Here is a 15,266-nt window from a genome sequence, read left to right on the forward strand (position 1 = left end):
GAACGTCCAAGGATCCAACACCATCCAATCTGCCAGCATAATAAACACCGTATTAGACAACAACAAGCTGGACGCAGCACTTCTAACTGAAACAAATATAAAAACAAATAAAATTTACTCAATAAATCAACAATATAAAAACAAAATAACACACCACGCACCAATTGATAAAACAGGACAAGGGGTGTCACAAATCATCATCAACACCCAAATAAAAACAACAACAAAAACAATAAACGAAAGAATTATATCTTCCGAATGGATGATTGCAAAAACACAGATCAAATGCACAACCATTTATGCCCCAGCAAAGTCAAACGAAAGACATGAATGGTATAAGGAAAATCTCACAGAAGAAATACTACACAGCGATATTATAACTGGAGACTTCAATGTAGACTGTTCAGTGGATAATAACCTTAACAAATATATTAAAACAATCTTCGACGAATTCGAATTTACAGAAATTAAGAATGGAATCACATTTCCAAGAAACAAATCAACCATCGATAGGGTCTTTGTCTCAAAGAAGATACTCCATCTAAACCCAATAGTTACTACTAAGGAAATCAAATTAAAATCTGATCACAACATGGTAATCATTGAATTAAAAATACCAGAATACGAGCAACAAAAGAAAGGAGAAAGACTATGGAGACAAAACCTAGAAACTCTCAAAATGAATTCAACCAGCCTCAAAATTAATAAAACAATTAAATACTACAATAAAAAATTCGAAGAGAACACCAGCAAATGGTACAAATTAAACATTTGCGAACAATGGTTGAAACTAAAAGATGAAATAAAGAAACTGTCAATTAATATAGAAATTAGAGAAAGCAATAAAACCAAAAACAAACTAAAAGAACTCGCAGAAAAACTCGAAACAGCCAAAGATTCAAGAGCAATCTTCCTTAAAGAAGAGATCAACAATATTCTAAAGGAACAAGTAAGAATAAAACAAGCAAACCAAACCAACACCCACATCAACAACAAAGAAACACCATCAAAATACTTAACCAGAAGGTTAAAAGTCCAAAGAAAGACAAATGAAATCCCTCAAATTCTAGATCCAAGCAACAATTGTTTGGTAACAAAAAACGAGGATATCCTCGAAGTAGCAAGAAGATATTACGAGAACCTGTACCAGAAGAGAGAATGCAACGAAGACACTCACCACGAACTCCTAAAAACATTCAATAAAAGGATTGATCAAAAGATATTGGACGAAATTAATCAACCAATAGAAGGATATGAAATCAGACTAGGCATTGAAAAAATACAAGAAGGAAAAGCACCTGGTAAAGATGGACTCCTTCCAACATTTTACAAAAACCACATTAATGAAATTCTACCAATAATATCAAAACTATACAATCACTTCTGGAACACAACAATCCCAAAGGACTTCAAACAAGGGATATTGATTACTATATATAAAAACAAAGGAGACCCAAACAACCTGGATAATTATAGACCAATAACACTTCTAAATGTCGATTACAAAATCTATTCGAAAATAATCAACAATAGGATCCTGAAGTTCTTAAACAAAATAATCTCACCATTCCAAACTGGATTCGTACCAAGAAGACTACTGCACGATAACATCATCACCTTAAACTCAACAATAGAAATAATAAAACGAGAGATTAACACAAAAGAGGATATGGAACCAATCATAACATTTTATGATTTTGAAAAAGCATTCGATTCAATCTCACATAACGCCATTCTACGTACTCTTGCACATCTAAAACTACCACTCAAAATGGTCCTCACAATAATGAACTTACTCAATGAATCAGAAACATCAGTGTACATCAATAACTCATTATCTAAAAGCTTTACATCAAAAAGAGGAACCAAACAAGGTGATCCTATCTCTCCCACTATCTTCGCATTAGTGGTTGAATGCATGGCAACTACTATAATAAATGACCGCTGCATCAATGGTGTAACCAAAGAAACCATTAAAATACTACAGTTCGCCGATGATACAGCAACAATAGCATACAACTTTATGGACCATTTCCTCATGAATGAATGGATCAAGAAGTTTTGCCAAGCAACCAGCGCAAAAATAAACCAAACCAAATGCTCGTGTATCACTTTCAAATGGAACACCAGAACGCTATACACCGTCATAAAATCAAACGAAAGGTACCTCGGCTTTGACTTCAACAATAAGGGTATCAAATCCAAAATCAATACAATCTCAGACAACATCAGAGCTAAACTAGTAACATGGAACTCAACTTCATCAACCTATATGGGCAGACTCATAATGGCAAAAACATATGCACTATCTCAGTTAACGTTCCACACTTACATCAACACCACACCACAACACAATAGTATTGAAAATAACATCGTAAAATTCGTTTTCAACACAAAATCTAAAAACTCTCTTTCACTACAAAGAAGACAAAACAACTATATCAATGGTGGCCTAAACTTATGGAACCTGAAGACAAGAGAACTAGCACAGAAAGCATGGTTATTCGAAAGATACCTCCACCAAAGAGTAAGTAACACTCCTAGTTCATATATAAAACTGTGGGAAGAGGAACTCAAAAACAACAACAACAACAAAACAACAACAAAACAAAATCAACTACAACTACACTGGCAATGCAAGCAAGCATGGACCCAATTAAAAACTCCACAAAATAAACAAACACACTACGAACACCTCCCAAAATTAAAAAAAATATACGAAGATATGATGACAACTCAATCTCCTGAACACAACAAATTCATACCAACTCCTGGCCAAAAAGAAATAATGACCAAAATTAATAGCAAACACCTTCCATTTAAAGAAATCAAAAAAATAATAAACATGAAAGGTAGAGATCTATTATGGAGATACACACTGAAAGCACTACCAAAAATATACAACATGCCATGCCAACAGTGTGGGGAAGATGAGACCTCAGAACATATATTCTTCAACTGCAAAGCCCACATCAAAAACACACAAGAAATCTTCAACTACACCCTAACTAAGTCTGGACACACCACTCACACCTGGAATGTGAAGATTTTAAACCATCTACAAATTGCACTAGTAGCCAATTTAATAGCTATTATATTCGATAAAATCTGGCACAAAAGAAATAAACTCATTCACGATGAAAAAGAAATAATAATTCACAGACAACAAGTCATACGTGAACTAATTAAAACACAAAGAGCTGCATGGGACAGGACACAAGCGGTTATAAACAAAACATTAAGAATCAAATCAAAACAACGGCCAGAAGAACAAAATAAATTAGACTCACTAATCTCGCTAAAGCTATTACAATTTAGCAGACAATGGAACTCACCTCTTCACGCAATAGAACTTCCTAAACATCTCAAAAAATACAATAATTCACTCAGTACTTTCTATAAATAAATAAAAAAAAAAAAAAAAAAAAAAAAAAAAAAAAAAAAAAAAAAAAAAAAAAAAAAAAAAAAAAAAACCTGGGAACCCAAGTTAATCAGAAAATTTCCAGATTTTTAACTTTTTAAAGAAAAATATAAAAAATAGAAAGAAAATAAAATGAAAATCACAAACAACACCACAAATATTAAGCAACACAAATGCCTACAAAAAATAAGCGAAATTGTGGATAAAACTCAATTAAAAAAAAAACAATTCAAATACGTCATAAACATCAATCACGAACCAGACGATAAAATAAAAAAAGATTTAGAAAAAAGTTTGGACAAAAAAGATGTTTTAATCAAAAGTAATAATACAATTCAAAATTCGAAACAAAAAAAAAAAAAAAAAAAAAAAAGTAAACTAACCCCTCTTTTAGAGACCCTGTAAAAAAAAAAAAAAAAATAAAATAAAATGAGATCTAACATCTCAAGGAGAAGCAAATAATAATTGCGTTATCCAATTCAAAAAAAAAAAAAAAAAAAAAAAAAAAAAATTGTATGAAATTTAAATTGTAAAAAACTATAAATAAAATGAGATCTAGCATCTCAAGGAGAAACAACCAATAATTACGTTATCCAAAAAAAAAACAAAAAAATTATATGAAATTTAACATTTTAATGAGATCTAGCATCTCAAGGAGAAGCAACAAATAATTGCGTTATCCAATTCAAAAATAAAAAAATCTATGAAATACTTATAATATTTTGTATACTTGTGTGACCCTTGAACACACATAAATAATTAATAATAAATTATAAATAATATTATATCTCTATATAATATTATATGTAATAAAGTTTTATTTATAAGTTTTGTTTGTGCACAATTTGGAATAAAACAACAACGAAATATTTTTATTTTATTTTACTATTTATACTAAAATTAATTTTACTAAAGAAACCGTTGGTAAAATTTCTGAGAATAAAGTAAGAATATTGTATTTGTTAACGTCTTTTCAGTTACAGACTATTTCCATATTTGTATTTTACCAGGGATAAAAACTTTATAAATTAATTTATGTCCCTTAATTATTCTCGATTATTACAAAGATTCAAATTCATCACGTAGTCAGGCCCTTTTTCTTTCAGAATAATTTATTCATACATAAAATATACTTACCTCTTCTAATTGTATTTAATATAATAAGATTTATTTGATCACAACTTTATTTTTATCTTATTTTTACTATTTATGCGATGTATTTTCTGAAGGCCTAATAACAAATAGTAGAGAGGATTTAGAAAAATCCCAAACATCATCTCCATCAGCTTGAAAGATTTAGTTAACACTGGAACTCTCCCCTCCTCACAGTATCAAACCTTATACAATAAATCACGTCCCTAAACACTCTCTTTAAAAAAAAATTAAATAAATAAAAAAAAAAAAAAAAATTCTTTTTATTTGTGATTTTTTTAATTATTGTTACAAACTTTTTTAAGCTTTTTTTTTTCTTTTTTTTTTTTTTTTTTTTTTTTTTTTTTTTTTTAAATATAAAAAAGTTTTTGGGCTTTTTATTAAGATCATATTAAAATACTACCATTTTAAATAATTCCCCTTTTACCATTTTCTTATTTGGAATATTTTCAGATTTGGCAATTTCCTTTTTGGCTATTGGATTTGTCTTAAAAAAGTACATATCCCTTTTTTTAATTTTCAAATAATTTAAAAAATTGAAAAATTATCAAGTTATAAAAAGAATAAACTTTTTTGAAAAAAATAAAATGAAATAATCATTAAAACAAATGTAAAAAATAAAAATATAAAAAATAGAAAATTAATCTAACCTCTAACAATTAAAAAGGTTAAGATAAAAGTTGATTGATTGTTTAAAATAAATTAAAAAAAAGTTAAAGTTATTAAAAAAACTAAATAAGTAAATAAAATAAACAAATAAAATAATAAATAAATAAAAAACAAATTAAATAAAAATGTTTTTCTTTTAATTATAATCCAGATAATATATGAATCAATACCAATCATATGATAGAGAAAGGAAAGATTTATCTATGCACTATATCATAAAGAAAGGTTGATCATCATATAAATATAATTTTTAAAGTAATTAAATGAATCAATACTAATCAAATGTCAGAGAAAGGAAAGATTTATCTATGCACTTTGGCATTTTGAAAGAAGATGATATCATTAATAATTAAAAAATGACTATTTTATATAAATATCATTTATATATAAATGATATAAATGATATTTATATATAAATGATATAAATGATATTTATAATTAAAAAATTAGAAACCAAAAAAACAAAAAAAAAACAAAAAAAAGGTTTAATAAAATACATATTTTTTTTATTATTATTGTATAATATAAAAAAACTATTTCCTTTCAATTCTATTATTAAATAAAAAAAATTCAAATTATACAAATATTTTGTTATTATCTTATTTTTTGAAAAAATAAATTAAAAAATTCCATTTTTCAATTTTTTTTTTTTTTTTTTTATTTTTAATTTTAATTTTAATTTTACTTAAAATTTTTATTTTTAATTCAAGTTAAAAATAAAAAAAAAATAAAATAAAATGACAGTAATTAATAAAGAATTATTTATAAATAAAAAAGTTTATCAAGATAATAAAATTGAAAATCAAACATATGAATGTGTAATTGATCATATTGGTGATGAAAAATATGTAATATTAGAACTTACACCTTATGTAACAACCGATAGTGAAGGTAAACCATTAAAATATTTAGAGAAAAGATATGTTTTAGCATCAACAGATACAGAAGCCTATCATAGTGGTCAAAAACAATGGTATGTAGAAAACACCAAAGAATTACATAAAAAGAAATGGAGATCACCAGAATGTTTAGGTGGAGGAATCATGACAATTGATCAAAATAATAAATCAATTAAAACTTTTGGAACAAGTTATGGTTATGGTGATCCACCAATTGAAATCCTAAAATCAATCTTAAATACAGTTTATCCAAATTATAATCTTGATATTACAATTACTTCTGAAGTTAGAGAATTAGTTAAACCAAAACATAATGGATATTAAAAAAAAAAAAAACAAAAAAAAAAACAAATAAAAAAATAATTATTTAATTTTTAATTTTATTATTATTATTTATTATTGATTTAAATACAACCAGTACAAGATGAAATGAAACCATCTTTTATTTTAGTTTCAACGGAACAATTACATCTTCTTTTTAAATCTAAAGAAGCTAAATCCATATTATTATGTATTATTAAAATTTGAGTTTGATCAATGATTTTACGAGTGATTTCAGATTTTGAACGATCAGTGAGGTAATCGAATAGATTTGGTAATTGAACACCAGGAATATTACAAGATTTTAATATTGATTTTAATTTTAAACCATTGAAAAACCCGATTTTCTCTTCTAACTCTGGTAACAATGGTAATAGATCATAATAAAGTTTACCAATATTTAATAATCTATTAATTGGTCTAGATTCAATTGATTGTGTATTAACTAAACATGTTGCAAATGAACAATATGATGATGGCTTAATACTATATAATCCATATCCCATCATATTTAACATTGGTTCTAATGCTTGACCAACATTTAATGGATAAAAATCATCACCATTAATACTACCATCTGTTGATTTTTCAATTTCTTTAATTAATTCAAATGGGTCATTTATATTACAAATTAAATTTTCATTTTCTTCATTATTATTATTATTATTATTATTATTAATATTATTATTAAAAATTGTTAAAGTTTCAACTAATTGTTTTGGTGGTCTTTCTAATGATAAAATTATAAATCTAATTACATCATTACTTTTTCTTAATAATTTTAAAACATCTGTTAAATTTGCAAATTTTCTTTCCAATGCAACGGTTACAACACATTGCATATCTGAATATTCTCTTAATACATTTAACAATTGATTAATTTCTTTAATGAATATTAATTCATCACCTTGTTTTAAATAATATTTTACAGCTGGATAAACTTTTGTACCTAATAAACAAGAATTACTTAATTTACCAATTTCATTTAATCTCTCTAATGTAACCTCTAACAATATTGGATAACCTTTTAATAAACTTGATATATATTTAACTTTATCATTTATACCATTTATATTATTACTACCTCTTGCTATAACTTTTAAAACAAACTATAATTTATTATTATTATTATTATTATTATTATTATTATTATTATTATTAATATTATATTAATTTTTGTGCACTACACCATTATCATTAATTATTAATTATTATTAATTTTTACCTTTTTATTTTTTGGATAAAAAGTTTGAAATTGTTGAATATTAAATTTAATTTCATCATCTGATAGAAATGTTGAATTTTGAAATATTGAAAATTCTAAAACAAAATTTGAGATGGTTGGATTCTTTGAAACTTTAATTTGATTATTACCATCATTATATTTACCCATACTTTCTATATCTTTAATGGAACTATTATTAAACCTATTACCAATTACAGGATCAAATGATAAAATTCTTTTAAAAAATTTTAATGATGAACAATAAAGTGTTTCAAATTGTTTACTATGATTTTGTTCACAACAACATTTTAAATAAACTTTATCATCATCTCTTGATACTACTATCGCTGGTTTTAATATCAACCCTTTTCTATTTATAATTGTACAAATTGGGCAAAATGTTTGTGTATCATATAATATAGTTTCCATATTTATTATTATTATTATTATTATTATTATTATTATTATTATTATTATTATTATTAACTAAAACTAAAATTAATATCTTTTTTTTTTTTTTTTTATTTTTTCGTTCGTTCGTTTGTTTTTTTTTTATAAATAAATAGTTTTATATATGTAAAAAATGAAAAAAAAAAAAAAAAAAAAAAAAAATCAACAAAAAAAAAATAAAAAATTTAAAAAAACAAAACCAAGCAAAACAAAATATAAAAGATTTTTTATTAAAATATATTATTTATTTTTTTTTTTTTTTTTTATTTTATTTTTTTTTTTTTTAATGAGATATAAATCCAATAATGTGAGTGTGGTGTGTGTGCGTGCACATTAATATTTACTTTTCAAAAATCTAATTTATCAAGATTTTAAAAATTATAATAATAATTTTAATAATAGGTTTTATTTTTGTTTTTATATTTTATTTGTTTTTATATTTTATTTGTTTTTATTTTATTTGTTTTTATTTTATTTATCTTCTTCACCTTCAGAATCAGAAGCAATTAAACCATCATAATCTTCATCATCATCATTACAGAAAGAATCAATTGGATTACTCCAAACTGAACCAACTATAAAGGTTGCAATATCTTTAGTTGGATTTAATAAGAATTTTAAAAAACCTGAAATTTCATCATCATCTTCATCTTCATCTTCATCATCTGTTGATTTTTTTGAATCTTTATTTTTCTTTTCAGTTTCAGTTTTATTTTGTTTTAATTCAATTGGAGTTGTAGAGATTTTAACTTCTTGTGATAATTCTTCAGATGTAGTTGGTGTTGTAACTGTAATAATAACTTGTTTATTTGAAATTATATCATTTTCTCTAAAATCAATAAATAAACGAAATTCTGTTTCTGTATCTTCAACAAAGAAATCATCAACACACATTGTTAATTCATCAACAAATCCTAATTTTAAAAATAAATTTGTAAACTTTTTTTAAAAAAAAAAAATAAAATAAAAAAAACATTTTATTTATTATTGAATTATTAGTATTTATAAATATATTAATTTAAATAAAAAAATTTTTTTTTTTTTTTTTTTTTTTTTCTAAACAATTTTTAATTAATTTCTCAAAAGATTGTGAAAAAAAAAAAAAAAAAAAAAAAAATTTTAAAATTAACTTACAATAGTGGCCCAAAAATCTGGGATTTCTAAAAGTAATGCTCTTCTTTCTCTATATAATGGTTCAGCTGATTTATAAATATCTTTATCACATTTCATTAATTCTAAATCCTTTTCACCTGTTAATTTTTCAATTTCATCTGATAATGATTTTAATTCAGTATCTTTATCAAATAATTCTAAATATACTGCTTTTGGATCATCCTTTTCAAATTCTACCTCAACTTCTTTTTTTTGATGTTTTGACATTTTTTATTTTGAAATTTATATTAACAATAACCAATGAAAAAAAAATAAAAATAAAAAAAAAAAAAAAAAAAAAATAAAAAATTAGAAAAAAAAAAAAAAAAAAAAAAAAAAAAAATCGAAAAAAAAAAAAAAAAAACGAAATAGAAAATTAAAAATAAATAAAAATAAATAAAAAAAAATAAAAAAAAGAAAAGAAAGTAATAGCAATATAAATTCGAATATGTGTATTTTATTTATTTATTTTTTGAATGTATTTTTTTTTTTTTTTTTTTTTTTTTTTTTTTTTTCCAGTTTTCCAAATTTTTTTTAATTATTTTTGTTTAATATTATTATCATATATTGATATTTTTTTTTAAACTCTATTTATAGAGGGGAGTTGAGAGAGAGAAATATATATATTATTATACATTTGGTGAAAGTTTAAGGATTTGTATTTTGTTCATTGGAATACCCATAAATATATATGATGGTTTTTGGTTTTTTTTTTTTTTTTTAGATGGTTAAAATTTGTTCCAATGAGCTTGTGAAATTATTAAACTTATGTTGTGAACCTGATTTATGAATAATTGATACTCTAAAACCTTGATCATGATTAATATTTTGTCCACCATTCAAATTAAGAGGTGGCATTTGTTGTTGTTGTGGTTGTTGTTGTTGATGGTGATGATGATGGTGTTGTTTTGATGGTGAAACTGGATTTATAAATGTTGATGGTTTAATTTCAATCTCACATTCAAATTGTGGAGTACCATCAGAATTTATATGATGTGATCTAACTATACAATGTTTGATATTTTGTTGTTGTTGTTGTTGTTGATATTTTAATTCAAATCCATACTTTTTAATTATTTTTTCTAAATTTACATAAATTAAATTGACATCGATTTTACTTTCAATTACATAGTTTGCTTGAGTAGTTTGTAGTTGTCCAACACCATTTGATTGAAGAGATGGTGAAGAAGGTGCACTACCATTAGCAGCATTTAAATTATTACTACTACTATTTTTTGAAAAGAAATAAGAGAACCAAGATTTCTTTGGACTACTACCAATTATTGGTGAATTTGGTGTATTACTTTGAGATTCTGAAATTTTTAATTTTCTAACCTTTGATGTTATTTCAATTGGTGATGAAGTTTTACCTCTATGTGACATGGTTGGTGATGTTGCTGGATTTGTACTAGCAGTCATTGAACCTCTTCTTTGATAATGGTCTGGTTTAATTGCTGATAATTGTGGTGAGGTTGATGTACTTGATGTTGTTGATGAATTTGGTGATAAACTTGGTGTTGTCGATGATGATGATGATGATGATGATGCTGACATTGTTAATGGTTGAACATTCATTGTATTGTTATTATTATTACCATTAAATTGTTGTTGTTGTTGTTGATGATGTTGTTGTAATGCTTGTTTAAGTAATCCTTCTGATGTTGGTCTATTAACATTATTTGAATTATTATTTATATTATTATTTATATTATTATTTATATTGTTATTTATATTATTATTATTATTATTATTATTATTATTATTATTTATAATTGGTTGTTGAATTGCCATATTATTTGCACTATTACTTGGACTAATTTGCATTGATTCTTGTGATGTTGAGTTTGATGGAATTTGTTGACTATGTGGTTGTTGAATATGTGGTGGTTGTTGTGATGATGAATCATTTGATTTACCAACTGCGCTATTATTATTATTATTATTATTATTATTATTATTATTATTATTATTATTATTATTATTATTATTATTATTATTATTATTATTATTATTGTTGTTATTTATGTTGATGTTGTTGTTGTTGTTGTTGTTGTTGTTGTTGTTGTTGTTGTTGTTGTTGTTGTTGTTGTTGTTGTTGTTGTTGTTGTTGTTGTTGTTATTATTATTATTTGAACCGCTAAATATTTTCTTTAAAGACATATCAGATAAACTGTTTCTTCTAGTTTCTTTTGGTTTATAACCATATTTATTTACATCACTATCAAATTTCTTTCTTTCTTCTAATAATCTATAATAAATAAGTGTTGCTGATTTTTGATTAGAAACTAATTGTTGTTTAACTTCATCAATTGTACCAACACCAAGTGCCATTAAACTTCTGAATATATCTTCATCGATTTGTGAATAATCAACTAATGGTTCGGCATTCTAAAATAAAAGTAATAGTAATAAAAAAAAAAAAATTAAAATTAAAATTTTGTAATTTAAAAATAATAATAATAATTTAATAATTAAAATTTTTACATACAATTTCTTCAACTGGAGTTGCTTTTTGAAATTGATTGAAATTTGAAACAAACCAAGGATGTTCTTTAATTTCTTTAATTGAAATTCTTTTACTTGGATCAACTGTTAACATTTTAGTTAACAAATCTTGTGCATCTTTATGAATATATGGTGGCATTGAGAATGCACCATTCTTTACTTTATTTAATAATCTTCTGATATTTTCATCGTCAAATGGTAATTTACCCTAAATATTTTAGAAAAAAAAAAAAAAAAAAAAAAAAAAAAAAAAAAAAAGGAAAAATTAGAATTATATTTTTTATATGTATATATATATTTTAAAATTTACTTACAGTTAAGAGAGCATATAAAATAACACCACAACTCCAAACATCAGCTTTTTGACCATCATAATCAATACCAGATACCACTTCAGGACTGGCGTAATGTGGTGATCCACAACTTGTATGTAATAACATATCTTTACGAACAATTGAACCCATACCAAAATCTGCGATTTTAATTCTTTTATCACCACTTAATAATAAATTCTCTGGTTTTAAATCTCTATGACAAATATTTCTACTATGACAATACTCTAAACCAATGATAATTTGTTGAAAGAAAAATAATGCTTCACCACTTTCTAAACCACCTTTTTCAACTAAATAATCAAATAATTCACCACCTTCAACATATTCTAAAATTAAAAATCTTAAAAAAAAAAATTAAAAAAAAAATAATAATTAATTAATTATTTGATTTGATCAAAAAATTTATTTATTTATTTGTTTATTTTTAATTTTATTTTTTACTTACAAATATTTTGAAGTTTCATAAACTTCATACATTTTCATTGCATTTGGATGATCAATAAGTTTCATTAAAACAATTTCCCTTTCAATCTTTCTACGCATTGATGGTTTATTAATTAATAATTCTTTATTGATAATTTTAATTCCAACTTTGAAACCAGTATCTTTATGGAAACCAAGTTTAACTTTACCAGTTGTACCTTGACCCAAGGTTTTACCAATAATAAAGGGACCAACACTGTGTATTTCCATTGTTTTTTTTATTAAATTCTAAATTATTTTTATTTTTTATTATTATTTTTATTATTTTTATTATTTTTATTATTTTTATTATTTTTATTTTTTTTATTTTTTGATTAAAAAAAAAAAAAAAAAAAACTGATTGATTAATTTACAAAAATTCGGTTTTTTGTTTTGTTTTTGTTATTGTTGGTACAATTTTAGTGATACGGATAAATTATTAAAAAAAAAAAAAAAAAGAAAAAAAAAAAAAAAAAACGCTGTTGTTTCTTTCTTTTTTGAAAATAAAATGTTTGAATCGATAAAAAATATAGTGAAAAAAAAAACAATAGCTATTGCCACAATCTTTTTTTTTTTTTTTTTTTTTTTTTTTGTGTAATGTTGATGGCGAAAAACGTAAAAAAAAAAAAAAAAAAAAAAGATTTTTTAATCACTTTTTTTTTTTTTTTAAAAAAATTTTTTTTCTTCTGCACCGTTTACATTTGATTGGGGTATATACTTTTTACTATTTTCGTTTTTTTTTTTTTTTTTTTTTCTTTTTTTTTATTGGGACAAAACAAAAGAGATATTTTGTTTCTATTTTTTTTTTATTTTTATTTTTATTTTAAAAAAAAAAAAATAAAATAAAATAAAATAAAAAAAACTTAAGATATTATTATTATTTTTTTTTTAGTTATTTTTTTTTTTTTTTTTTTCAGATCCGATTATTATTCGAAAAAAATAAAAAAAGAAAAAAAATTTTAAAATAAACAATACTCCAAAAATAGAGTTAACTGTCTGATTAAAGAGTAATACTCTGATGTTAAACAGTTTTTTTTTTTTTTTTTTTTTTAAAGCTAACCATTTCTTTTTTTTCTTTTTTTTTCTTGGAAATATATATCTAAATATTTTCAATTAACCTGTTAAATAAATAATAAAAAATTAAGGTTTTTACTTTTAAAACTTTTGGATTAATGGTTTCTTTTCTAAAAAAAAAAAAAAAAAAAAGAGTTGAAAATATTAAAGAAAAGAAAAAAAAAAAAAAAAATTCAAATAAAACAAAAGAAAGAAAGAAAGAAAGAAAAAAAAAAAAAAAAAAAAAAAAAAAAAAAAAAAAAAAAAAAAAAAAAAAAAAAAAATCAAATGCATTCAATTATTGGTGATTGTGTGGGGTTTGATTAAAACCGATTTATTGAGATGAAAAACAACAATTGTTTTAACACAACGATTTTAAATTATTATTATTTTTTTTTTTTTTTTTTTTTTTTTTTTTTTATCATGAGGTGGTTGTGGTGGTTACAAAAAACAAAAATAAAAAAAAAAAATAAAGAATATTATTTGTTGTGAGTTTGTAATATTATCTTTTCTTTTTTATTATAATATGGTTTAAATGAAAGTCGATATTATAGTGAATGTGTTTAAACAACAAATAAAAAAAAATAAATAAAAAATTCAATAGCAACAACATCACTAAGTGTATTATCAGAGTGGAAAACTTAAATAAAAGTCGTTATTTATTTTCCATAAAATTATTTTCATTTGTTTTAAATACCTTTTTTTTTTTTTTTTTAAAACTATTTAATTTTATTTTTATATTTTTGGTTTTTTTAATTTTTATTTTTTTTTTTTTTTTTTTATTCAAAGATTTAGATATATAAATATTTATATTTTAATTTTTGGTTTTTTATTAAAAAAAAAAAAATTAAATGATATTAATAATAGTAATAATATTTATTAAAAGAAAATTTTAATTGAAATAAAAAAAATTAAAGTTATTTAAAATAATTTTAACCAAATGATCGATTTTTTTTTTTTTTTTTTTTTTTTTTTATGTTACTATTTTTTTTTTTTTATAATTATAATTTTTTATTTTGATTTATTTTATTTTTGTTTTGTGTTTTTTTTTTTTTTTTATTAATAACCCTGTGTTTTAGGGTAGGAGTGGCAGTGGTTTTGTTTTTAATATTATTAAAAATTTTTTTTTTTTTTTTTTTTTTTTTTAAAATTTTTAATCAAAGACATAATAAATCACATAATTTTATTTTTAGTTTATGTAAATCTCGTGATGTTAAATTTATCATAATATAATGTTTTTTTTAAAATTTTTAAATTTTTTTTTTTTTATTAATATTGTGTTTTCTAATAAAAAGGAGGCAGCCATTCATCATTTTTTTTTCAATTTGTTTTTTTTTTTATTATTATAAATCAAATTGTAAATCAAATTTAAATTAAAATGAGGGGGGCACGTTAAAAATAGTTTTTCTCACTAATACACTCCCACACCACACACACTTTAGATTAAAACTTTTTTTTTTTTTTTTTTTTTTTAAAATCTCAGTGGTAGTGTGATTCATTGATCAAATGCGATTTTCAGTTGGTTGGATTTATAAATATGTGATAGTAAAATAGATTGAATCTTTTAAGTTTTTTTAATTTTTTTTTTCTTACTCATTTATTTTTATTTTTTTTTTTTTTTT

The 15,266-nt window shown here is 22.7% G+C and overlaps 5 protein-coding genes across 5 annotated transcripts; 2 read left to right on the top strand and 3 right to left on the bottom strand.

The window, feature by feature from the left end:
• Positions 1-262: 262 nt before the first annotated feature.
• DDB_G0277365 (hypothetical protein) lies at positions 263-3,406 on the top strand (the record flags this gene model as incomplete). The annotated part of the gene is made up of 1 exon (XM_637691.2): positions 263-3,406. One exon carries the CDS (start codon positions 263-265, stop codon positions 3,404-3,406), a length of 3,144 nt encoding a protein of 1,047 aa, XP_642783.1.
• Positions 3,407-5,979: 2,573 nt separating this feature from the next.
• DDB_G0277367 (hypothetical protein) lies at positions 5,980-6,465 on the top strand (the record flags this gene model as incomplete). Its single annotated transcript, XM_637692.1, has 1 exon — positions 5,980-6,465. One exon carries the CDS (start codon positions 5,980-5,982, stop codon positions 6,463-6,465), a length of 486 nt encoding a protein of 161 aa, XP_642784.1.
• An 80-nt stretch (positions 6,466-6,545) lies between these two features.
• DDB_G0277151 (hypothetical protein) lies at positions 6,546-8,116 on the bottom strand (the record flags this gene model as incomplete). Its single annotated transcript, XM_637693.1, has 2 exons — positions 6,546-7,571; positions 7,688-8,116. The coding sequence occupies 2 exons, from the start codon at positions 8,114-8,116 to the stop codon at positions 6,546-6,548; spliced, it is 1,455 nt and encodes a 484-aa protein (XP_642785.1).
• A 492-nt stretch (positions 8,117-8,608) lies between these two features.
• Positions 8,609-9,517, bottom strand: DDB_G0277369 (NAP family protein; the record flags this gene model as incomplete). Its single annotated transcript, XM_637694.1, has 2 exons — positions 8,609-9,076; positions 9,272-9,517. The coding sequence occupies 2 exons, from the start codon at positions 9,515-9,517 to the stop codon at positions 8,609-8,611; spliced, it is 714 nt and encodes a 237-aa protein (XP_642786.1).
• Positions 9,518-10,009: 492 nt separating this feature from the next.
• DDB_G0277165 (BRSK subfamily protein kinase) lies at positions 10,010-12,822 on the bottom strand (the record flags this gene model as incomplete). Its single annotated transcript, XM_637695.1, has 4 exons — positions 10,010-11,677; positions 11,778-12,002; positions 12,109-12,469; positions 12,575-12,822. The coding sequence occupies 4 exons, from the start codon at positions 12,820-12,822 to the stop codon at positions 10,010-10,012; spliced, it is 2,502 nt and encodes an 833-aa protein (XP_642787.1).
• Between the last annotated feature and the right edge of the window lie 2,444 nt (positions 12,823-15,266).

Source organism: Dictyostelium discoideum, assembly GCF_000004695.1.
Source record: "Dictyostelium discoideum AX4 chromosome 2 chromosome, whole genome shotgun sequence".
Lineage (NCBI taxonomy): Eukaryota > Evosea > Eumycetozoa > Dictyosteliales > Dictyosteliaceae > Dictyostelium > Dictyostelium discoideum.